This window comes from Medicago sativa, chromosome 7 (genome assembly GCF_051527215.1).
Source record: "Medicago sativa cultivar Bolivia chromosome 7, Bolivia_mono, whole genome shotgun sequence".
In the NCBI taxonomy this organism is placed as follows: domain Eukaryota; kingdom Viridiplantae; phylum Streptophyta; class Magnoliopsida; order Fabales; family Fabaceae; genus Medicago; species Medicago sativa.
In genome coordinates, this window is record NC_140755.1 from 7,202,420 (window position 1) to 7,229,319 (window position 26,900).

General features: G+C 31.4%; 1 protein-coding gene and 1 long non-coding RNA gene across 17 annotated transcripts; one reads left to right on the forward strand and one right to left on the reverse strand.

The window, feature by feature from the left end:
* Window positions 1-1,006: 1,006 nt before the first annotated feature.
* LOC146903906 (uncharacterized) lies at window positions 1,007-5,190 on the forward strand. Of its 14 annotated transcripts, XM_085726096.1 has the most exons (10): window positions 1,007-1,278; window positions 1,598-1,832; window positions 2,026-2,268; window positions 2,360-2,485; window positions 2,625-2,777; window positions 2,865-2,966; window positions 3,482-3,573; window positions 3,964-4,030; window positions 4,126-4,397; window positions 4,841-5,190. In XM_085726096.1, exons 3-6 carry the CDS (start codon window positions 2,157-2,159, stop codon window positions 2,954-2,956), a joined length of 483 nt encoding a protein of 160 aa, XP_085582222.1. In that variant the 5' UTR covers window positions 1,007-1,278; window positions 1,598-1,832; window positions 2,026-2,156; the 3' UTR covers window positions 2,957-2,966; window positions 3,482-3,573; window positions 3,964-4,030; window positions 4,126-4,397; window positions 4,841-5,190. The 14 variants fall into 14 exon arrangements, with proteins under 14 accessions (XP_085582222.1, XP_085582224.1, XP_085582219.1 ...); XM_085726098.1 differs by lacking the exon at window positions 4,126-4,397 and having other exon boundaries at window positions 1,007-1,293; XM_085726093.1 differs by having other exon boundaries at window positions 2,865-3,573; window positions 4,126-4,469.
* A 15,995-nt stretch (window positions 5,191-21,185) lies between these two features.
* LOC146903907 (uncharacterized) lies at window positions 21,186-25,882 on the reverse strand. 3 transcript variants are annotated; one of them, XR_015018827.1, is made up of 5 exons: window positions 25,604-25,882; window positions 22,370-22,506; window positions 21,913-22,028; window positions 21,621-21,709; window positions 21,186-21,535 (listed from the first exon to the last, which is right to left on the reverse strand). It is a non-coding gene; the product is annotated as an uncharacterized LOC146903907 (long non-coding RNA). The 3 variants fall into 3 exon arrangements; XR_015018826.1 differs by having other exon boundaries at window positions 21,909-22,028; XR_015018825.1 differs by having other exon boundaries at window positions 21,621-22,028.
* Window positions 25,883-26,900: the final 1,018 nt, after the last annotated feature.

Consider the following 26,900-nt stretch of genomic DNA (forward strand, 5'->3'; position numbering starts at 1 on the left):
AAGTTTGGCTTTAAATGGACTCCTACAAGTGGACAGTGAGATTGGTCCCCTCGAATCAGTCGGTTCTTGGATCAGATGTCGAGTTTTTAAAAATAAATATAATATCATCTAAACTTGGCATTTTATGCGCATATTTTTCAATTTTGAGTTGATTTAGTACGTATTTCTTTTTGGATTTGTGATAAAGTCATACGAAAACAAAGTTGTAGCTCTTCAATATTTGAAGACAATATTTTTGGGAAAAACTCAAGTCCCACATCGGATAGATGAGACTCTTGATGAGAGTTTATAAAGAGGAGACACTCCTCACCTCACAAGCTGATTTTGTGATGATGAGTTAGACCCCAATTTTAACAAATATGTTTTGTCTTCTGATCATAGTGAATTAAACAAATCCAGTGTTTCGGATGCACTCAGGATTCAAGGAGATTTCGGATGCACTCAGGATTCAAGGAGATTGAGTCAGAATCTAGGGTCTATCTTAAATTTTTGTGTGTCCTTTCCTATCTAAAATAACGACGTTCTCTTTTAATCGTATTATTAAAAAAATTCAAGGAGATTGAGTCAGAATCTAGGGTCTATCTTAAATTTTTGTGTGTCCTTTCCTATCTAAAATAACGACGTTCTCTTTTAATCGTATTATTAAAAAAATTCGTCTTGTAAAAAACTGAAGGTGCCAAAGTGAAGTTAAAAAATTTATGTTGCAACTTCAAAAAAAAAAAAAAAAACATTTATGTGTAATAACATTAATATGGTTACTTGACTACTTGTACAATCGATCAAAATAAAGAGAGATGTTTCACCATGTAACAAACAACAATACAAACTATCTTATCTTACTATATTAAAGGGAACACAGAACTGCTTGCAAACCCTAGAAAATTTGTACTGATGGCTTGAGGCGGGAAATAGGTTTTTCATTTTGCTCTGTCAATTACCTTTTTGTCCTTCTGATCTAACAGCTAATGCATCACGTGAGATAGCAGAAAATTGAGCAATTAGAGCTAAAGGTCGGTTCCAGAACAGAGAACAGAACCGCCTTCTTCTTTCTCTTCTCCCACTTCATCGGTTCCCACAAATCCTTCTTCTCTCCACACATATTTTATCTCATCTCTTCTTCACCCTCATATATTCTCTCTGTTGACAGAGCTTATCCCCATCTCTCTCTCAATATTGATTCTTCAAAAATCTTCTTAAGAAGGAGGTTAGTGGTGAGGCTTCTGTTTGGGTTTTCCCCATTTCTAATCTTTTTCAACTGCAGAAGAAAGAATGATGAAGGTATCTACAAGAGTGGTAACAATTCTATTTTTCCCCCAAAAATTTCATTATGGGTTTCACCAATTTTGATTTTGTAGTTTTCTGCATAGAGGTTCAATCAATCAATTCATATTAGGTTTCATTAATTTTGGTTGATTACAGTTTCATTACATAGAAGCAGTTGTCATTTATAGTTTAGGACAAAAATATCTATATTGATGTGTGTAAATCTGTTTTGCTTTCAATTAATTTAGGTGACTTTAGCTGGTGACGCTGAATTGTTTGGATTATTATTATTCATTTTATTTAATTTTTTGTCGAAATTTGTTGATTGTTGTAGGTTTGGCGTGATCAAAATGATTGGGGTAGATTGAAGCAATAAAAGGTGCAAAAATTCGCCGTCATCTTCAACAACTTCGTCATCTAAATGGTTACATGGATCCTCCAATCACGCTCCAAGTTCGCCGGCGTCTTCGTCAATGCGTAGGAGGCCGTAACAGTTTTATCTAGAAGTTGTGCCATTGGATTCTCATAAAACTAAAGAGAATGTAAATGTGACGGTTCTGGTCTTTCAAGTAAGTGATTGTGAATTTTGTGATTGTGTTTTGTGTCATGAACCAACGCTTCAATCAAATTTTGTTTGCTACATGTGCATTTCTGAATATAGTTTGGAATTTGCCTTTTGTGCCATGAAATTTCTCTGCATTTTCATCTATTTTGAAAATTTATTGACATTTAATTATATTTGAACATTTGTTGTGTGTGCAGGCTGGCTTAACTCTTCTTAATCTTAGTGTGGAAGATTTCACCAATCACTTACTTGAAAGACCAAAATCGAACCGTCGGTATGGAGATCCTATATAACACTATTGTGCTTTTCCACTACATAACACCTCATCATGGAACTGTCTCGGAAGAGGGCCTCTTCCAGCCTGAATCTTGAATGTTCTCAAGAACATGTTCAACCGCTGCAGTCTCATGTGGGCTCTCCTTTGTCCAGTATACCTAATGGTAGGATTGGTTCATTTGTTCTACAATGGTTTTCAACACTGGTTTATGCACTAATTCTTTGTGGTTGTTTTTACTGTGTGGTTTAATGTAGTGGTTTCATCCTCATTCGACGAACCAATCTTTAAGAAAGCATGGTTCAGATTTGGAATTGCTGGTCGAAGTGTCGATGAGGGCCAGAGAAGGACGCATTTCCCAAACATGTCGACCTTTACAGATGGTAATTATTTATTTTGTTTGGTGTGAGGAATTTGTTCCTATTTAGTTTGTGTTTTGTTTCGTTATTCTCATCGGTGATTATATTTAAAAATGGAAGCTCTTTGTGTATGACAAATATTTACCTTTTTTTTATTCAATAGGTTCTCAAGGATGTGTTGATGTTAAAGGCCGGTTGGTACCTGGGAGATATACGCTGCAAAACAACGCACTTATTCGCCAAGGCCTAGCGAAGGATGACCTTTTTCCTGTATACCACAGTGTGCTTGCGAATCTATTTGGAGTAGTTTATGCATGTATTGTTTTTTTATTATACCTTGCATGAGTTGAGACTTTTCCTTCAACACTTCCTATTTTAAACTTTTCCATTCCATGTTTGTTAGATACTAATGTTGGTTGTAGTCTCGAACACGAGACTCTAGATTGTACAATGAATTATGAGTTTTCAGTTTTTACTTCAGTTGCTGCAGTATAATCAATGAAAGGTATGATTATATTTTGGATTATCCAAGTTTATGGTTGTTTAGATAACTTGATTCTGTTTATGCCAATGTGTAGTTGATGTCATTCACTCAAAACTCAAAACTGCTACCATTTTTTTAAGTTTTTGTTCAAAAACTGAAACAAAACGCCTTCTGCAATTGTTTGTTTTAGTATTTGTTCAAAATCTTACATATGAATTTTTATCTCATGAAGAGTGTGATAGGCCATTTAATGCTGCGTGTGTGTGTGATCTTTTTTATAACTTGAAATTGTTTATACTTTATTATTGTTGATGATGCTTATTTCAACAAGGTTGGTTTTGAATCATGCACAATTATACATCATTTTGCAACTAAGTGCTCAAGTTTATGTTCAAACTTTCTTTCCTGCATTTTTTATCTCATCAGCTGCATGATTGTCCTCTGAATGTTGTGTGTGTATGTCCATGCTTATGTTTCTTCTATTGTATGTGTTACTCTTTTATCTTATTTGCTCACCTTAAAACTCATTTTAATAGCTTTAGGCAATACTGGCACAGAGACTGACAGACATGTTCAGAGGGATTTGATCAACTTACGAACATTTCACATGGAGTTCGACATATGATCTGTGAGTTGTCATAGTCACCATTAATCTGTTTTTTCTTTATCGGTTTTTGGTATGTTATACTGTTTTTTCCATGAATCATTTTAGCTTATTATGATGAACAATTTTTTTAGTGGAGGAATGTTTTATGTTGCTATGGTTATTGTATGCATCTTTGGTTGGATATTTAGTTAGTTGTTATAATACATTCTTTTTTGTGATAAGTTTGGTTGATATAGTACATTTGATGTGTGATACTTTGTGTTAAGCTATTTAGCATTTACTCATAATCTCTCATCAATTGGTTTCATTAAGATGCATTTGTGTTTATTTAAAGACTTATTTATTGGTTCAAAACATTGGATAAAAGAATTGTCTTCCAAGTTGTTTATCTAAGCACATTTTTTTTTGCAGAGATAATCTGAACAGAGTCTACACATTTTTACAACAAATAATGCTGAAGACGTAATAGAAATCTGAGGTAAATAAATCATAGTACTATTTATGCTAATTCTTCCTTGATTTTTTTTAAATGGATATTGTTATGGCAATTATTTTTTCAATCTTTGATTGCAGAAAGTTGTTTATTTTATACCAGAAAGATTAATTAAGTTAGAAATAATCTTTGGATAATTTTGGAGTTATGGTTATGCAAACTGTTTATCTGAAAGAACATGAAGGAATTGCACACAATTTTGTGGGGCAATTATCATCTGGTACTAATAATTCAGCTGCTGCACCATGGTGGAGTGGTTTTGGATCTCAATCCCTCTATGGAGAGTCTGGTGGCCAAATCAAATCCTTTTCATTGGAGCCACCTATGTCTGTTGTTGACCAACTTGCTGCAAGTAAGCAATCTGCTAGAGGAACTGAACATGTTTTTGGGAAAGGGCATACCAATCACTTTACCATCTTTCGATGTATGTAATTTGATTGTAGATGTATCTCCTATTAAGTACAAACAATTGACACGGCATAGACACGAACACTGACAATAATTTGAAAAAATGGAAGTAATCGAATATTTGAGTTGCATTAATCTAAGCACATTTTTTTCCAAAACTGCATTACCTTCTTTTCTTCTCTTATTATATTCATCATGGGAGCATGAGGAGATGGATTCTCTAAGAAAAAAATACATGTGAGAAAGAGATATCTCTAGAAATCTACCTCTCCCCTTTTATATTATAGTTCAAACTTGCTTTCTTTGCTTCTGTTCTATGACTATGCGGCCGTGGACAATTTTGATTTGGAATATATACTTTTTTCTCTTTGTCTTATTGGTTTATAGAATCACATGTTTAGAAGGAGGAATCACAAAAAGGAAAGCCTTCAGATGATGAAGAAGCGTTTGAGCAACCAACAACCAATTCCCAATTCAATCTCTTAGACAAGTTGGAGTATATCTACTACAATCAATTTTCTGTCATGGACAACTATATGTGTTTCAAGGAATGGCTTGAAGATACCGGTAATTGACGGAAAATATCGAAGATGTAGATGTAATGTCAAATGTAGTTTACAAAGACGTATTTCATAATGTTCAATAGATACTTACAAAAATGTATTGCATGTTTAATTGTATGATTGTATTTTAATCAACTTTAATCAACTTATATTTTGCTTTGTTTTGATTTGCTATATTTCATGCGATTTTTTGCTTCTACGCTTATCATTGGTGGTATTGCTCCTACATTGTTATCGTAATGTGCACATTATTGACCCGTGCGATAGCACGGGACGGTCGACTAGTTCTTCCAAATATTAATAAAGTCTACAATCTCAGTTAACAACTAACCCTACTTTCCTAAAAAAAAAAAAAACTAACCCAACTAAAAAGTAAAAAAATTATTGTTTTTGTTGATTTGAAATGACTTAATTATTCTTTTTGTTGATCCGTAATGACTTAAGAAATAAAAACTCAAATCCTACTAAAAAACTAGTTATTACATTTTAAATTGATTCACAACAGGATTGAATCAATAAACTAGGGAGATATTTTAGAAATCTACAAAACTTTGATCAATGTATGTTTTATTAATTAAAGAAAAGATAAAATATAATTAATATATCGTCAATTTTAAATTTAAAAAATCAATTATGAATATTGGAAAAATCATAGACAACTCATTTTCTCTTATTCTCATGAAACAAACATGATTTTCAGAGTCATACATTTCAAGCACAAACAACAAAATTCAATACATGCACGAATCAACAATAAATCTTGAAAAAAATACATGTCTATCTTTTTCTTAATGTTTTAAATATGAATTTTGAAGTCATCAATTTCAATCACAAACACCACCATCAATACATGCATAAACCACCAATATATCTTTCAAATAAGGGACGTTATGCTAACAAGTGCCCTTGCTCTAAGGGCACTTGTTAAGAAAACCAAAAGTAGCATATTTGCATTGGATTCAACAACATCTTGACTTTTAAAAATTAAAATTCATCACTTTTCACCATTTTCCAATACAATATTTCTATTTTTATCCTCTTATCCAATGCCCCAAAGACACTCTTTAGCATTTTCCTTCAAATAATACAAATATCACTTATTCTACATGTATCAAATTTACCCTTTCATTTAAACTATTTATCATTTCTATTTTTATCCTCTTATCCAATGCCCCAAGGGCTCTCCTTAGCATTTCCCTTCAAATAATACATATATCACTTATTCTACATGTATCAAATTTACCCTTTCATTTAAACTATTTATCATTTTTATTTAAAATTATCAATTAAAAAACTACTTAAATCCCATTAAAATAGAAACAATCCACAACAATAGGAACAAATATTAGACATGAAAAACCTTATTTTGATCTTATATAAAAAATATTATTCTTCCAAATTTTCTCTTCACTTAATTATTTTTTTTATTTTATTGTTCCTTGTCAATAAAAGTGAAAAGATGGACACATTATTTCTCGTCTTGACCCTAATTAATTACATGTATGTATTACTAAACATAGTCGAGGCTCCTTGTGTATCGGGGATCACTCATCCCAAATGTGCTTCGAGCTGGTTTCCAAATTTTCTTACTCCCAGGCTATCTTACGACACTCCCATATTCCTCGGCCATTCCATCACCTGCTTTTCTTTAAACGAGGTTACTTTTGTACCGTCATAGCATTTCCTTCAAAGTTTCTTGTTTAAAGATTATTTTTTCATGATCTCTTCAAAATATTATGTTTTGCTGTAACATTTTTGTTGAATGTGAAAATTAAATGTATGAATATTATTATGTTTTGGAAAAACGAAGGAAATGAACTAATGGACGTTTGTTGTTAAATTTCTATAAAAATAAAATTTAAGATATTTCTAGGGACTAAAAAAATTATGTTTTAAGGTTTAAAAAATGTGTGTATTTTTAAATTTTATATTATTATTACTATTTTTTATATAAAAAAATTCATTACTGTAAACAAATTGAAATTATGTAAATATAGAAGTAGATAATTACTTATTAAAAAAAAGTAGATAATTACGTATTTTTTAAAAAAAGTATCTAAATATTATTATTATTATTATTATTATTATTATTATTATTATTATTATTATTATTATTATTATTATTATATTTAATGGGTAACGATAAATCAATTGTTTAAAAGATACATCTATATTCTTGCTATTCTTGTAAAATTAATTCGTAAAATTTAACTATTCTTATATTTAATCACCACTCCCCATCTCTCAAGTCAACAGCGGTAGAAGATATGCATCGCTAATCTGTTTGTTTGTGATCGAAGTTATGACATTAGCATAAATCTGAATATAAAGTCATGGTTTATTCTATGAGGTGGAAGTTAAAGAGTACTTCACTCGATTTATTGGCACCATGCAAGCAGAAATCTGAATGTAAAATAATGGAAGTTAAAGAGTACTTATGTTTCAGCTGTGTTTTGACATGTGCGCTCGTTGCGCTGTTGTTGATGATATTTCTTATGTTAACTTGATTCCTATTGTATTTTGATTTTATATAATTAAATATTATATTGTGGTGTAACATTTTATGTTTTTATTTTATCGTTGCTTGTCAACAAAAATAGAAAGATGTTAATTTTTGTCTTGACGCTAACTATATGTATACAAATAGTTGGTATGCCCCGGTTGCTCATTCCAACCGACGTAGTTAAGACTGGCTTCTTACCCCCGTATATGATACTCATATATTTAAAAGGATCATATCCGCTGAAGAAGACATTCTGTTCGTCCTATCTAATAGCTTAATAAATTTATTCATGATGTTGTTCTTGTAAACACAGGTGTTAATGAATTTGGTTAATAAATAGATTTGATGTCACAACTTCTTAATCATCCACTAAACTTTATTAACCACAAATTTAAACAAGATTAACTCTTATCCAAAATTGATTTACAAATAATGAAATTCCCAATTATCTCGGATGTACATTGTCATTGAGTAATATTTCTAAATAAAAGTATCATGTATATATAAAGAACAGTAGATTGTATTATCATTGACACCATAAAACTACCACTTCTTCACAAACATTTTGGCTCTACACTCTACCTTAAACACCATCACAATTCACAACCATGGCAGATCAACAAACCAAGCTTCTCATAGCTGTTTTTCCATGATTGATTTTGGTCAGATAAAGCCATTTTTCAACCTTTCCAAGCTCTTAGCTCAAAAGGGTAACAAAGTCTCCTTCATTTCCACACCTAGAAACATTAAATGCCTCTCTAAACTACCTCAAAATTTACAAACTTTGTTAGAATTTATAGAACTCAAACTTTCTCATGTTGATAATATCCTTGATCATGCAGAGGCTACTATACTATGGACATTCCACAACACATTGTTCCATATCTTAAGAAAGCCTATGATAATCTTCATGAACCTTTAACAAAGCTTTTGAAAACATCAACTCCTAATTGTATTATGACTTCGCACCTTATTGTTTAAAACCAATATAATCTAAACTTGGCATCTTATGCATATATTGTTCAATTTTTAGTGGATTTGGAACTTTTTTTATTTTTTTGGATTTCTTAGTCAAATGAAAACAAATATGTAGCTCTTCGTAGTAAGCATAGACGTTATGCGACACTTATGAGTTGCGTTATGATATGGCTTAAATCTTGAAGGAGACATACTTAACTAAGAATACTTTTTTTGAATTTGTGCCTTTAATGAATAAACCTCAATCACTTAATATTGAAAAAAATGGATGGATACAATTTTGTGTCGAGACTAAGTCGGTGTGACACCTGATATCAATTGATCATATCATTATGTCGCTTGTATCCAGAAAATACATCGCAACCAGATTCTTAACAAATTATGTCACAGAAGACCAAAAATAAAGATTGTAAAATTTAAGTTTAGAAAGAAAAAGAGGTACATGATTAAAGCAATTAGTTGGACTTGAAAATAAACAAGTGGAAGTTCTCTTTTGAAATTGCCGAACAACAGTGTTTAATTAAAAGAAAAACGGTTCGATTCATGTACCACATTTATTTAGTTTTTTTTTTTTAACCAAGTAATTGAACCTAAGTTGTTAATGAGTTTCACTGTCATTCGGGAGAACCCGAGTGCAATTCGTAAAACAATTATTGACTGAACTATCTTTAACTTACGACTGAACTCCGAATTACGAGAACCTCTTTCTGCAGGGAACTGGAGGATTCACGTAAAAAAAGAGAGTAGTTTTTGTGTTTTAGTTTAGGATGAAATATTAAATTAGTTTCTTATAAAATGTGGAAATCGAACATACACATGCTTGAAAAATAAGAAACAGTAAAAGGAACATATGCATGCTTAAAAAAATTAAGAGTTAAGGAAACACATGGTTCGTGTAACTATGACGATTTTATATCATATGAAGATAAAAAAAAATTAAAATAACTCATCATCACAACTTCCGAGCATTGTTTTTCACCACTCCCTTTTTTCTAAATTATATCACATATTAGTATATAAATACTCAAAAACTCACAAAAATATCCTATATGGGACATATAACTTTTAAAATATGAGAAAAACACTATGAAACTCAACAGATAGCTTGTATCCTTTCCTAATTACACCAACCATTATGGTGTTTTAATTCAATATCATTTAGAACGTATATGTTTGGTGGAGTATATTTTTAGTTTTAAATTTATATTTCGTAAATAATAATTTATATAAGTATCAAATATAAAGCACACAAAGAAGGATGACTATGAAATGCTAGATGAGTAGTGAGCTTATTGCAATTTACAAAAGGTCACCATCTAACACATGCAATTTTTCTTTTTCATTTGAATACTGTAACGAAAGGAATTACAACAATTGTGAGACTTAATTCAAAATAAGTCGTGAGATTTAATTGTAATATTTTTTTATGGTTACAAATGCATTTTATATTTTTCTTCCATGTTTTTGATGTAGTTTCCCAGAAATGATATTTATATTTATTTAATTTGAAAGTGGTTCAAGTAGATAGTCTAGGCACTCTTATATCAACTCGAAGGATTTGTTTTAGTTATAAAATAATAGGTAGCTTTGTAAATGATCTAACAGCAATAAGAACTTGATTGGAAAAATAATATTAAAGATTAATTTGTTACAATTAAATGATCTAAAGGATCTCGAGAGTAATTTTGCCTGATTCATTCATAGGTATAAGGATCTTAAATGAGTGTGATGACAACAGTTATTATTAATTTGTTGAATACAGTTGAAGTTAATTGTTTGCTGTTGACAGATAATATGGTTTGTTATTTATGTTATGGCTTTATATTAACATGTAGCTACAAATGACACAACTTGTGCAAGAGTAATTCCAACACCAGTTTCTATACCTACAAAAATAACATTGCTAAGATTTCTATCCAACTTGCACATATTTTGCATGACTGACCGATTAGCAATTTCTATCCAACTTGCACAAAAAAGAGTAGTTTTTATGTTTTAGTTTAGGATAAAATATTAAATTAGTTTTTAAAAAACGTGGAAATAGAATATACAAATGCTTGAAAAATAAGAAAGAGTAAAATATAGGATTATATCACTCTTTCATGTGATATAAACAGGAAATAAGTGTCGTGTGAATCTAAGATTTTTAAGTCATATGTGTGTGAGTTCCAGATGTTGATTTCGTCTACAAACTAAAAAAAAAAGTAGTTTAAGATAGAATGTTAAATTAGTTACTTAAAAACTTAAAAAAGGAACATATGCATGCTTAAAAAAATAAAGAGTGGGAAACACACGCTGCGATGGTAATTTATGTTATACTAGAACGCCGACCCGTGCGCCGCACGGGTCTTATGAGCCGTTAAAATATGATATATAATAATACAAAATATGTTGGAATGGAATTTATAAAGTTTGAATACAGATACAAAATTTATCGGAGTAACCGAAGGTACCGTACCGATAGATAATGTATACTAAACTTCTTGGCTCTTGTTAATAGTCATGGCAAATGAGAAAGCAAAAGGGAATTGTTTTCTTTGAAACTTGAACAATTTTAAGTTGAAAAGTGAAGAATTGACAGGGAATTGAATCCGCGCTCAACCATATCAAATGTTTTCTCGACTTTTACAATCAAAGTTGTAATTGCAATATGTTTTTCATTTGTTTAATTATAAGTATAGTAATAGCTTTTAATTTTAATCTCAATAGAGATATCGATCCAATGTGTCTCAAATAATATCAACTCAATTGAAGAGAACTTATGAGAAACAAAAAAAAAAAATGCAAAGAAAATCTTACTGCAATTTTTTCTTTCTTTCCAAACAACACTTTATTATCACTTTCACATATTTAATATCATTGCTGATTCATTTTATAAGAGAGACCTCTTTCTAAAACATAACCTATAAATTACTTGAAGTAGATTATAGAAACCACTACATTCTTTTGATAAAAAATATCAAGGTCATTACTTGTTCCCTTATCAAAATCTGCACTGTCACACGGTAGATTAATATACTAAATCAATCAAAATAAGATTCCTTTAAGTGGAGTAATTGAGCATTGTCACACGTGGTTTGAGCCTTTAACAACATAACTTCTGGATAAGATTCCTTTAGAAAAGCATAGGAGAGTAAAGCCTTATCCTAAAAGCATAGTAATTTTAACTTGAACATTCAATTTATGGTTAACAATCATCACTTCTTGCTCATATCATGGCCATGGACCAATATTTGATTACAAATTATTATCTAAAACATAATATCAATCCGCAAACAAAACTATTGTTCACAAAAATTCTAACTATTATGCAGAAAAATAAAATGTGTAATATATAATACTAATACACATGTTTCAAACTAAACTCTAACAGCAATAATGCACTAAATTGTATATTAAGGACTTGTAGTAACCTGTCAAGATTTCCAAATTTCAGTTAAAAAACACCTTGAAATCAGTTGAGTAAGCAGAATATTAAGTCAACAAAATGCAGCAAAGAAAATAGAAGCCAGCAACATGACACAATCTATGTAAAGCATCAGTTCAATCATATACAGAATCTCAAAGTACTAAACCAATGTATTAAACATGTATATTGGACAAAAATGTTCTTGTCTTGGGAATTATCATTATTCAATCTAACTAAGAAACTCCATTTCAATAATTTGAGAAAATCAAGTAACAAATATTAACTAAGAATGTAAATTATCTCTGCATTTCAGAGGTAGGTTAAACTTCCCAACACAACGATTAAGCTATAAGATCTCAAGGAATGATAATCTTCTTTAATTATTAAGAAGCTCCGTGTATTGCAGAAAACTAAAGTAATGATATCTATAATCTACATCAATACAATGTTAATTCAAGCTTTAGCAAAAGGAAAGTATTTGTGTTTCTGAGTTTAAGAGGTTGCAAATCATCTTAGTGTAATGTGTTATGTATCAAACTTGACACACACTCTTCTATCCTCTTGCGACATATGCGAAATCTATGTTCGACTTAAAAAAATTAATTAACATTATTGCACCGAAACTTTTTGGTAGCTTAGACATGACCTCTTAGCAAAAATGGAATGCAAAAGTTTGGAGTCATACCTCTTTCTTATTGCACATTGGATAAATGCATACAGATCCTTCAACATTATCAACCTTGAATGGATATCCCCGTTAATCCTTGGCTTAACCTTCTTGATAGGATAGGAAACAAAACAATAAACAAATTAGAAAGAGCCTTAATTGGTGGAGCAATGCAGTCGATGAATCTGGTCCCCAAAGTCAGCAACGAACATGAATCATGTATAATTTAAAATGCAGTAGCAGTTTCTAAGTCAGAAGATCAGGTAAATAAGGCTTAATTTAAAAAAGAACTCATTAGAACTTTTTAAGCTTATATAAATGGAGGAGTTGGAACTCAAGAGAGAGCTATCTATGAATTCAAAAAAGAACTCATTTTTAACAAAATAAGAATCAACATAGGATATTGTGATCAACATATAAATAACCTCTGCAGTGTAAACAATTTATTGAACAAAACTGTTAAAATATTCTCAGTAGCTATTCAACCATTTCAATGAGATAAAATGATTTAATATCATCGCTCACCATTGGTATAATTCAAAATATCACACCCAATTGTGAAACAGAACACGAAGAGTGCAAATTATGTGATTTGTTTTGCAGAGTGTAAATCCACGGTGAAGTGCATTAAGAAATATGAAACAAACACATTTGAATACAGATTCAGATAATGAAAAGCGATGAAAAGAATGATACAAAAGCATATGATTACCCTTTAAGCAATGAAGCGCAAGCAAACTTTCAAACTCACGAACGGCCATATTTTGATCGGCACACCTTGCTGTTATGTTTTTTGCGTAGCTGGATGGAATGAGGATGGCAAAAGGGTGGATGAATGTGTGAATGTGCGTGGAAAACTAAAGGTTTACATACAATACGGTAAATAAAATAAACAACATTAATTGCCAAAGAATTTAAAAATCAGAACAAAATGGGAGGGAAATTTTTTGATCGGATAATTTCTTCTTGGAGCCGAACCACACTTTTGTGGCAGGAAAAGATCAATAGTATTGGGATGATAAAAACCCAGCTTATAGCATCCTTCAAAAGAGAAGTTGCTACTCTTTGCGCAGATATTAACACAGGATTCAATATCTCAACATCAATTTTATACATCAGACCGCAACATTCAAAATCTACACAAAAAGCGCAAAGACTGTCTTGACTCCCAACTTTTAAAATCTGCCAATTCAATTTCAATTCAATTTCACTTGACTCTCAAAATCCAGCTGGAAATCATCAAAATATTTCATTTGCATCAATCACTTTACAAATGTCAATCTACAACCAACTCTTAAAAACACAACACCAACCTTGATTTATGAAAGAAACCTAAAAAAGTACCAAAATCCACTCCTCCCAATCAGAAATCTTCAACCTATGTATTGACTCTGCTTGAACCTCCCTTTTAAGCAATCTGCTATGTTGCAGCAACACTCGTTTTAAAAAAAAGGATTAAAAAAAAGGAGAAGGAGGGATGATGAAAAAATTGCGCACAAATTAGAACTAAATAAACAGGTAGGGGAAATATATAAAAAAAACCTAGAGAAAGAGTAGAAAACACTTCCAAAACAGTTAGAAGCAACCATGTCAAGCTAACTAACATCGAGAATAAAACGGAATAGCTAAAACATAAAATAACCTATCAAAAATTGGCACAATAGCATAAAATTATCAAACCATTGCTAAAATTAACCAAAAAACACACAGAGGTTGCTACCAGAAAGCATACAAAAAAAAAAAACACATGTTGCTGTAAAAACCATAAAATACCAACACATCATCACCCTGACGAACAAAAGAAATAGGTTGAACACTCGTCTATCATGATAGGAATGCCAAACCTTGAATGTGTCGTTCTTCCACCGGGTATGACTAGTGCAGCTATCCCACTTGATGCGACTGTTAAGACTATCTCACCTCTAGATCTTATTGCAGCTGCCATTGCTCTCCAAATGAACGTTTTGCTTGTCCTGCCGTATCCATACAAAAAAGCAGGCCTGGAGTATTTGAATTGACCCTACTCATAATAGTGTCATACACTTTATGTTGCTCATCTGTCATTGTTGAAATTAAACGTGAATGCTCGCCAGCTAACACGCCCCTATTATAGTTCATCTCATGATGAATTAGACGATTTTCCAGATCAGGTATAAGTGATGGAGCTGCTCTAGGCATTGGAGGGAAGTTGGCTAAACTCTTGCCAGCACTGAGAAGGAGCAATTCGATATCTGCTACTGCGTATATTTTCAACTGATCTTCTGTCAAAACCAAATATGCACAACAAAATTAATGAAAATTCAAGAATTTAAATATTGATCTCATAATGCTCTATTGCTGTCCATGTGTTCAAGTCTATGCTATAACATATCATATATAAATAAGCACTCATGTTAACCAATTATAATGGATCAATCCAGAACACAAATAAGTATATATGGATTAAACATGCTGGTATCAATTTCATAATGTTGTACTACTGTACATATTTTCTGGTATAGCCAATAAGAATCACATATAACTACGTAAAAAATTCAGCAAGTTGTATGTATTCAATGTATACTCAGTGTCCAAAACGCATGAAATAAATATACTGCTTCTGCGTAATAAAATATATGACATATTACGGCATTGAATTAAGATTAAGATACAACTACTTTTCTATCAATTGCAAAAACAGACAGAAATATAAGCATCAACATAAACATAGGAATTACTTGAAGACAACCAACACATAAAAGAGCATGTGGTTACCGTAAGGAAAGAATTGAAGAAAAATCAAAAGAAACAGGTCAATGAATTAAATTAAGGAATTACAGAAGGAACTTTTTGGACAAATATGAAGAGGGTTTGAAACCGGTTTCTTAAAATAATGGGTACACAGTTCTTACCTTGTGAAATTAGCCTCTGTCGATTCTTCGAAATCTGATCCCTCCGCCGTCTAAGCTAAAGAATCAGACCGTCCACCACAACCAGCTCCCTCCGCCGCCTCATGTTATCGGAAACCTATTAAAGCCACCATTACCAATCAAATCAATAAACGCCATTACAGTTGGAGAGATAAGGGCAACAGAGAGAAAGGAACGACAATGGAGGAGAGAGCTTCTGAGAGAGAGAGAGAGAGAGATGAACTCACCGTCAATGGTGGTAACAGTTCTGTTTCAGAGAGTGCGAGAAAGGGGTGCCAAGCGTGTGTTAGTATTCTAAAAGACGGTAATATAAATTCTGAAGTTTTGGTTTACAAATGAAAAGTCAGCTAATCACTTGTTAGGTTATGTGACTGCATACCGTAATATGTGGGAAAAATTGTTAGGATTTTGGGATTAGTATCAGCGGAATAAAGGGAAAAATTGTTAGGATTTTGGGATTAGTATTAGCGGAATAATGGAGGAAAAATAACAAATTGCAAGGCAGATTTGAAATTCAAATAATTAGGTTTAGTGACTGCATAGCGTAACATGAGGGAAAAATTGTTAGGGTTTTGGGATTAGTATTAGCGGAACTAGACTTTTCACCCGTGCTATCGCACGGGTCTGATATAGATGAAGATTATTTTTGAACAAATGATTTTTAAATTGCTAGTTGCGACTAACATGTATGACATTTATATTATATTCGCAATAAGACAATCGAATATAATGACATGAAACAAAATAAATTTATCACAACTTTACACTAATATAAGATTTTATCTTACAAAAGTAGTCTAAGTTATAAGTTTTTGCTGGATGGGGTAATAGGAACGTGATCACTACTTGATATTTTTTAGACAACTTGATCACAACTTAATCATATTAATGTCCTCCACATGTTTGATTGTTTCCTCTGTGATCCAATTCAGTTCACTCTCTATACATCCAATAGCTTATTTTGTTGTTTCAAAAAAAAAAAAAACCAATAGCTTGTCGCAAAAGTGTGTCTAGGAAGCTTATTAATGCATTGTTCAATATCAGTGATTTATGATTTTTAAGATTGAATTAGTAATGTGACATAAACACACTTCAGTGGAATACAATTGTATTTTACTCTTTATTCTCTTTCAATTTTACTAAAAGTGTGCCAATTGATTAGGAACATACCTAATATGCAAAACCTGTAGTTTTTGAAAACTTGGAAATAAATTGATACTTCACTTGCTGTTAAAAAATAAATAATTTGATACATCAGACAACAATAGAACCCTTATAAGAGTGTGAAAGCCACTGATCCAAGATGACATCACTTCACTATAAAAAATCACGTGGGAGTGCTCTTGGCTTAAAACAATATGACTTTTTTAGGAGAATTGATGGTTGTTCTTTATATAGTTAGTAAAATTAATGTATTAGAATATTTCAGCATAACTATAACTATAGTTTACATAAGTATTCAACACCAATAAGTTGGTCACGGACTTACACCATTACAATGTGGGAAAAAGAGTGTTATAACACCAAAGCCACTAAAAAAATTCATCAAGACACATTATTTGCCTCAATTGAAAGAAACTTGATCACTTATACTCAGCAAACTATACAGAGGCAACTTCTGCCACAGAGAAGCATGAGTTGCACAGTTATAAGGCACCTCTCACAAAATACAACAGTCTAAATGAATTCGGCAAGCTGAAAAACAGTGATATGGATAGTCTGCTAGCTACGTCTCTCTTGATTGATACATCAACTCCCCACTGAAGATACAATACAGCAACCAAAATCCTGAAACAGTATGCATATATCAACACTGCAAAAACTACAACACACTACTCAGACAGAACAACTCCAACTCGAAGACAGGCTAAATCAAAGGCAAAATGACCAAACTATCATGACTTGACTTCCCCTTTTTTGGATAAGAAAACATGTCAAAAACAATAAGATTAAAGAAAACATGTAGAGCATCTCATCAAATATAGCTTTAGTTGACCACATTATGCCAGGTTTTGGTTGTGATATGTCAGGGTAAAAACAACATACTCTATTATCATATATCTTTTCTCTATCGAGACATGAAAAACTCAGGGCATGTGAAAAAGTAAAATACATCAAAACAACTTCCAAAATTCCTACAGGAACCAAAAAACATGATAAGTAATAAGCCTCCAAATTATTCATCAATGTATATCTAAAGACTAAAGAAAGCAAAATATAATCAAGCATCATTCTCATAGTTAGGGTACGTAAAACAGTAATTGTAGCCATTAGGGTTTTGGAAAAATTAGGGCTTCAAAATTGGCTTGGGACAACTTTTATATATAGATAGATAAGCTTTCGGGTTAACTTTTATAGATAAATAGATTAACGATTTAGTTAGGGTAAAACAGGAATTGTAGCCATTAGGGTTTTGGAAAAATTAGGGCTTCAAAATTGGCTTGGGACAACTTTTATATATAGATAGATTAGGGTTAAAACAGTAAATTTAAGCATTAGGGTTTAGGTTAAAATTAGGGCTAAAATAAGGTTTCGGGTGAACTTTTATAGATAAAAATAGATTAACGATTTAGTTAGGGTGAAACAGTAATTGTAGCCATTAGGGTTTTGGAAAAATTAGGGCTTCAAAATTGGCTTGGGACAACTTTTATATATAGATAGATAGTGGAGGGAAAAAATTAGGTTAAGTTGCTGCAGACGTAACAAAATTAATAAATAAGGATTTTTTAGGGTAGAAAATATTTGCTTCATAAAAAAAAAGGCAAGAGGATAGGAATAAAATTGGTGCGATGCATTTTTTTAGATGGAATTTGTTACGTTAAATAATTGCAGAAAATATTTGCTTAAAAAAAAGGAGGATAGGAATAAAAAAAAAGGAGGATAGGAATTAAAAAAAATAATAATAAGGATTCGGCTGGCCAAAAGGAGGATAGGAATAAAAAAAAAAGGAGGATAGGAATTAAAAAAAAAATAAGGATTCGAAAAAAAAAAGAGGATAGGAATAAAAAAAAGGAGGATAGGAATTAAAAAAAAAATAAGGATTCGAAAAAAAAAAGAGGATAGGAATAAAAAAAAGGAGGATAGGAATTCAAAAAAAAAATAATAAGGATTCGGCCGGCCAAAATTATAGCAAACTTGATAACAAAATTTGGCTGGCATTAATTAAGTAAGATGATCAATGGCTAAAATTGAATGGCGGCTAAATGTGCAAGATCCAATGGCTCAGAAAAGTGGAGGGAGAAATGGGGGAAAAATATTAAGGTTAGAAATAGCTTTAGGGGTTAAGCTTTATTATTTAGGGTAGAAAATATTTGCTTCATAAAAAAAAAGGCAAGAGGATGGGAATAAAATTGGTGCGATGCATTTTTTTAGATGAAATTTGTTATGTGAAATAATTGCAAACCTAAAAGTGTAGAAAATATTTGCTTAAAAAAAAGGAGGATAGGAATAAAAAAAAAAGAGGATAGAAATTCAAAAAAAATAATAATAAGGATTCGGCTGGCCAAAAGGAGGATAGGAATAATAAAAAAAAGAGGATATGAATTCAAAAAAAAATAAGGATTCGAAAAAAAAAGGAGGATAGGAATAAAAAAAAAGGAGGATGAGAATTCAAAAAAAATAATAATAAGGATTCGGCTGGCCAAAAGGAGGATAGGAATAAAAAAAAAGGAGGATAGGAATTCAAAAAAAATAAATAAGGATTCGAAAAAAAAAAGAGGATAAGAATAAAAAAAAAGGAGGATAGGAATTCAAAAAAAAATAATAAGGATTCGGCTGGCCAAAATTATAGCAAACTTGATAACAAAATTTGGCTGGCATTAATTAAGTAAGATGATCAATGGCTAAAATTGAATGGCGCCTAAATGTGCAAGATCCAATGACTCAGAAAAGTGGAGGGAGAAATGGGGGGAAAAATATTAAGGTTAGAAATAGCTTTAGGGGTTAAGCTTTATTATTTAGGGTAGAAAATATTTGCTTCATAAAAAAAAAGGCAAGAGGATGGAAATAAAATTGGTGCGATGCTTTTTAGATGAAATTTGTTATGTGAAATAATTGCAAACCTAAAAGTGTAGAAAATATTTGCTTAAAAAAAAGGAGGATAGGAATAAAAAAAAAAGAGGATAGAAATTCAAAAAAAATAATAATAAGGATTCGGCTGACCAAAAGGAGGATAGGAATAAAAAAAAAAAAGAGGATATGAATTCAAAAAAAAAAAGGATTCGAAAAAAAAAAGGAGGATAGGAATAAAAAAAAAGGAGGATAGGAATTCAAAAAAAAATAATAATAAGGATTCGGTTGGCCAAAAGGAGGATAGGAATAAAAAAAAAAAGAGGATAGGAATTCAAAAAAAAAATTAGGATTCGAAAAAAAAAAGGAGGATAGGAATTCAAAAAAAAAATAATAAGGATTCGGCTGGCCAAAATTATAGCAAACTTGATAACAAAATTCAGCTGGCATTAATTAAGTAAGATGATCAATGACTAAAATTGAATGGCGCCTAAATGCGCAAGATCCAATGGCTTAGAAAAGTGGAGGAAAAAATGGGGGGAAAAAATTAGGTTTAGGGTTAGCTTTACGGGTTAAGCTTTAGTAAATACTAGACCATCGACCCGTGCTAACGCACGGGTCATATGGAAGGTAATATTTGATGATAATAGGTAACAAAATAGTTTATATGAATGTCATGATTGTCATATAGTATTTCATAATATTAAGAAGTTTTGAGACCGTCTTCGTCTGTTAGCAAAGTTTTGAGACCGTTTCTTTAGGTAGCCCTTGATATTGCTACATAAAGTTGACCATGTGATAACACGTGTGGAAAGTATATATGAACTTGTTTTAGTGACTGCGCTTGACTTTTGTTAATGGTCATTGCAAAACATAGATATATATATGAAACTGTATACATTAAATTGAAAAGAAATTCTCAATTAACCTAGTTCCATTACGTAGGCATGTAGTTGGGTCCATATTTCTCATTAACATCACAGAAACTCCAACTTTTTTTTCTTCAAAAAAAAAAAAACTTTTAGTCTTATTTTGTGATTTGAGATACCAAAAGCATTAATTGTGTTCAAAAGGTGTTCCAAAAAAAAAAGATACAATGAAATAAAATGCGTCAAAAAAGACACAATGACATAAAAATGTTCAAAAAAAGCGTCAAATAAAGATACAATGATATAAAAATGTTCAAAAAAGATATGGATTTCAATAATAAAATGATTTATACCCAATCACAAATTAAACAAAAAATAATAATTCTACGTCCTCATCATGAAAAGCAGTAGATGAAGAAATTAAACTCATGAAGTCCACCCAAAATTCTTTAACACTCAACAAATTCAAAGTATCCCACAGTGAAAGACTTTCGATCATGATTTGGCAAGTTAAAAATGACATTCATAATACAAAAGAACACGAGATGTTGCATCTTTAATCTATATATTTTATAACAACTATTGCTGCTACAGAAAATATGGATTAGAACATGAAAGATTACAACGTGTAGCTTTTACACAATATATAGATTAGAACATCAGCAACAGAACACAAACTTTAGCTGCATCATACCAAAACAGGCGTCGAAATTTGCTTATGAGACCAGAAAAATGTGAGTTGATTCGGCAATAGAATTACACCAGAAGCGGAAAAAATGGCCCAAAAACTCTACAACAGCAAGTTAGCAAAACATCCTTCAAAAAAAAAAAGTTAGCAAAACATGACATAGCATCAGACATCTCAAATGAAAAAAGTGCAGATGTACTCCATGAAAATTCTCCAATTCCTAAAAAAGAGTAGGTCTCTCTTAAAGTGCACTTTTGAGCATTCATAATTTCAATTTTGGGGATGATTTTATATTGACCTACATAATTTCAATTTTAAATGCCTAAGATTTATAACAATATAATCAAGTAATAATCACATTCACGAACGTCTAAAGTCAAGAAAGAGAAGGAAAGTAATATATCAGGACCTTGCCATTTTCCATTCAGGTTTAACCTCCGCTAATCACATTTTCCTTTCAGCTTAACCCGTCTCTGCCTTGCCTTCTCCTATCGTTGTAAAATTCAATTGTAGAAATAGTTTAATACATGTCCATAAGCACTTGTGAGAGAAATTATAGAAAAATTTTCTCACCTTATTTTTGTTACAACGATAGCTTAATTAGGTAACTTATCCAATCAAGGTGCTTCATTTAAAAAATTCATCTTACGAACACTTAATACCTAAAAAAATGTGAGGGAAAAATCACAAAAATACTATTGTGCTTGTAACTATTAAGCCAAAAATAAGAGTACACAACTTAACAAAATAACTAATAAGTACTCCCAATTCATTTTCAATTTCAATTCTAAGAATCTGCAAAATCTAACTGGTTGAATGAATGTGAGTATGAGTGAACAATAGAATGAGAAGGAAGAGTACCGACGTTAAGATAATGTCAATATATTGGGCTAGACTTCTGATATACATGGTTTTCGTCTTTGAAGAACTAAGCTCCCATCATCAGAACAGCTTCCAATATATTGCCCTTTTATGTCAAAGCTAAGATCATAAACAACAATATCATGAGCAAAGAATCATTTCATATGCGATAAAACAAAGTCGCTTAATCAAAAGCAAGAGATTGGGCATAGCATTACAACATCTACAGCTGTTTAGCAATATATACATTTAGACTTTTATAAAGTATTTGTTATATAATGTAATAAACTCCAATTTTTATAACAACCACTCATTTGAAGAACATGTCAAGCAGTTCAAATTATTTTAGTAACAACAAAAAGCTAAATCAATGTCATTTCTAAACATTATACTTCATAGAAATAACCTATGTACAAAATATCAATCAAAAAACTAAACCAAAATAGAATAGAAAGCTTAACCTATGCATTCAGTGGTTGTTGCTTGTCCTCATGATAATTTGCCAAGGCTGAAACGAACAAAAAATGGAACATATATTAAATAGCAGCAGTTTTAGCAGCAGACAGAACTGCCGCACCCCACACCTAAAAAACAGCATCTGCAACACCATAACAGCAAAAACAGCAGCAGAGGGTTGTTGTCAAGCAGCCATAAAAAAAAAAAAAAAACTAATGCATGTTTTCCTTCACTCTTGAGCATCTATTAGCAGCAGAGGGTTTCTATCAAGCATCCATAATGGATCCTCTATCAACAATTTACTTTGTGGATCTCAATATCAATAACTCCTAAAAAATCCGATACTATAATTTACTTCCCATTCAAATACTTGAGCAAATTTTTTAACATCTAGATCAGGTAATTTGATCTACTTGTATTCAGACATACATATATATGCTTCTTCAAATCTGCCGTATAGAAACAAATAAGAGTATTTGGCGAGAACATGCACCCAATTAGTGACAGTAAATTGTTCTACAAATAAAATAAGTGCTTTCAGTAGTTCAAGGGCGTATATATGATACTTTCAATACATAAACATGTACATGTAAGTAATCCACTCGTGCATATAAGAGATTTAGTTCAATTTGCACTATATAGTCACTTTAGGGACTATGTGAAAATATTGCCAAATGTACACACTGTTTCTTTGCATGTATGTTAGAAATTTAGAATAAAACAATAGATCATGGTATATATTTGAAGGATAGTGCTTTCAGGATCTATATCAAGATAACTTCTAAATTGGGTATAAGTCAGATTATCAAAACAAAAATCAACACCATAAAAAATTGTGAAATCAATAGCCACTTAATCAAACAATTATAAACTACAAAAAAACGCTTGAAAATGTTAAGAAACCTTCCATATTAGAAAACAGAGAAAGTGAGAACTATTGCCATTGCACAACAGCAGCCGACAGGCTAGAAACCTGCTCCAAACTATGCATAAAATCCCTAAAACTCGCTCCAAATTATGCAGAAAATTACCATGGACCAGCTCCAAGTATGCAGAAAAAAACAACCAAGAAAAACACCTGATTCAGTAAAGTTCAAACTCCTATAGGCAACTCAATATAGAGGATGAGTTTTGAGTGAATATATATTCTTTCGCTGCACATGTCTTTATTTCTTTCTCATTGGCCATTCTTCGACCAAAATCAATGGCTTCCAATGGATATAACAGTGCATCCCTTCTTTAGAGATTTTGAACAACCTATCAATATATCAATTCACCTAGCAATCAAATGTTCAAAAAATTAAGAAAAATATTTTTTTTTTAGAGAAAGCTGCTACCTTAACATTGTTTTTTTGAAGCATCGAAATTTATTGAAAACTAACCCTTGCAACAGTAGGAGAAGGCAAGGCAATAACCCTCTGCTTACAGAGAACCACGTAGGGGATTAAAACAAACAGGATAATCTGTCAAAACCCCAAAACAACATATTTAGTGCACCTAATTCTACACAAACATTCAGAGAAACCAACATTAGAACAACACTGTCATCTTCAGACAGGTTTACCAGTTTTGATGTGCACCTATTTTAAGGGACTGATTGCAGCTTTTATTTTTTTGACTGGAATGTGAATCTATAAAAGACATATAACTTGGTTAAATAAGAGATCCATTCTAATGATCAAGCCAATCGTCCTATTAAAAAAATTCCCTAATCCCTGCCATGAAATTAAACAAATAAAGAACATTTCATTCAATTACCAAAGTTTCAGAGAAAAAATAATAATATATTGAGGGACAAAACATCATGCTCTAAATGTCTAGACATGGATTAAGATCTCCAAATAGTTGGGGAGGACAGACTAATAACTATCGCAATCCAAACCAAGATAAAAAAAAAAGAAGCCAATAACACAATGAAGCAAAAAGGCATATGATACATAGTGAGTCAGTTAGTACCAAAAATACGTTGTGTAACACATTAACCAGTTAAGATATGAAACAAAATCATATGAGGAAAAAGGACCCAAAATAAACTTGTTAGGTATAATAACAAATTTGAAATAAATATTCTCCCTGCATATCATAGAAAATTGGAAAAAGGAGAAGAAATTTAAATAGGAAGAAAATTCATAAACTAATGAAAAATCCTTTGTCTAAATTGAATCCAATAAAGAAAAAAAGTATAAATCAGTGGTAAAGATGATATACGACAAACATTCCTCCTCAATTCCCACATTGATCACCAAAACCAAATCAAATCATTCATTTGAATAGTACCCAAAGTACATTCTTAAAACGACCAAAAGAAAACTTAAAACATCTAAAGTAACATTTCCAAAAGTGCAAGATTACAATGCCACTACTTCATCCCCTTATCACCCAAACCAAAACAATAACCACCATTATAGAGTCTTTATAAATTAATGAAAAAAAGTAAAACTTCAAACATAAAACCTAATGAAGAAACATCTTAAAACATGTAGATTGCCATGATAGTTGATTGTGTATGTAGATAGTGAATGCAAAATCCAAAATTGTTAATTTACAAAATAGGGAACATGTAGATGGTGAATGCAAAATCTTAAAACACCAAAAATTGTGAATGCACAAAATAGGGAACATGTGCAAGAGAAAAATGTTATACCATCGAACCAGTCTTGATATGTCTTGAGTGTGATTTTGGAATTTGCTACAGATGCTTGATGTATTTGAGTTGTTCCAATATAATTGAACCTGTCAAAATCACACCCAATGAAGCTGAAATGTGATCTAGGTCATGAATTATCATTCATTATTCAGTTTTCTCAACGTGGTCCAGTTTGATATCTATTTTTTAGCATTTCTAATATTCGACTCGATTTAATTTTTGGATTTTTAAACTGTACTAAAATCAGTTAGTCACAACAATTTGGTAGAGTTCAGTTCCAAAGAATTAGTTCAAGTTGAAAAGGTAAAATTCAGTTATTTCTAAGGCTAGTTTCTATTCAGAATCAAAACGTCAATGCACCAAACCTTTAAACTAATTTGATTAAGTTCAAGATGAACTACTGACAATTCAATTCAATTTTCTTAAAGATATGCATCATACATTTAGAGAGAAACACAACCAATATCTAGAGAAAAATATAAACTATAAAATGAAAGCAATGTTCACAATAATTATGGTCTCACAATATCTTTAAGAAATGAAAAATATGGAATGCTTGTTTATGGAAAAGAGAAAAGAATAACAAATCAACCTTTCAAATTCATCAAAATTGAAGCAGTTTCTTGGGTATTCTTTGCCATCATGAAATTATGCAACCGCCTAGACCCCATTGAAAGTTGAATAAGCTTTGGACAGTTTCAGTTTCAACTATGTTGGATGGCTGAAAGTAAGATTTAGAGGTGAGTTTCAACTACTTTTATTGCAAAATTTGGGCTGCATCCAAACAACAATACAAATCACAAACAACAAACAAAGCTCAAAACTACCATATGATGTACACTCAATCTCAAAACAAAACCACTTGATGCTTCAGCCAAAATACCAAATGAACAAATTTAAACAACAAAAAAAACCTATTAACAATGTAAAACCTGTTCTTCTTATCCTATTTCACAACAATAGTAATTATCAGGTATCATATATCATACACATTCAATAACAATAACCATAAAAAAAAAGTATCTTTTTTTCCTTATATTATAAATGTAGCTTCAAAAACAAATTTTTACTGAGGCCACCATTGCCAACATACTTTGCCTGAAGAAAAAACAGACACTATATATTATCAGATAAAAAAATGATAGAAATTTTAAAGGATAAAAAGTAATTTATTTACCTGAGCCTCAACAGTTAAAACAACTGGATGTTCATACTTGGAAAATTCAATCTGAAGCTCCTGAAAAAAATAAAAAGTAAAATAAACATTGCAGTTAATCAGAATCATGAAATCGATGGTAGTGAAATTAGGGGTATATATGAAATTGAAGTGAAACGGTATCGGTGGAATCGCAGAGAAGAAAGGGACTACAGTGGAGTAAACACGAAACCCGTTAATGAAAAAAAGATACAAAGGAAAGAGAGAGAGGGAGAGGGTTGGCGGTGGTGATGATGATAAGAGGAAGAAGAAGAAACGCGTGAGAGAAAGAGAGGAAAAACAGGAAATTGTGGCTTCGGTGGAATCGCAGAGAAGAAAGGAAAGAACCGCGTGAGAGAAAGAGAGGAAAAACAGGAATTTGCGGTTTAGAAGAAATTTGCGGCTTTTTTTTTATTATGTTTATCCGTTTAATTGTTTTGGTTAGGGTAAAACAGGAATTTTAGTCATTAGGGTTTAGGAAAAATTAGGGCTTCAAAATTGGCATGGGTTAACTTTTATATATAGATATTACAAATGTAGCTTCAAAAACAAATTTTTACTGAGGCCACCATTGCCAACATACTTTGCCTGAAGAAAAAACAGACACTATATATTATCAGATAAAAAAATGATAGAAATTTTAAAGGATAAAAAGTAATTTATTTACCTGAGCCTCAACAGTTAAAACAACTGG

What these genes read in the sequence shown, in the direction of transcription:
- LOC146903906 (XM_085726098.1), top strand. Translation starts at nt 2,157, where the DNA reads ATGGAACTGTCTCGGAAGAGGGCCTCTTCCAGCCTGAATCTTGAATGT. An exon ending in CATGTCGACCTTTACAGATG is followed by an intron (nt 2,486 to 2,624) that starts GTAATTATTTAT and finishes TTTATTCAATAG; the next exon opens with GTTCTCAAGGATGTGTTGAT. An exon ending in ATTTGGAGTAGTTTATGCAT is followed by an intron (nt 2,778 to 2,864) that starts GTATTGTTTTTT and finishes CATGTTTGTTAG; the next exon opens with ATACTAATGTTGGTTGTAGT.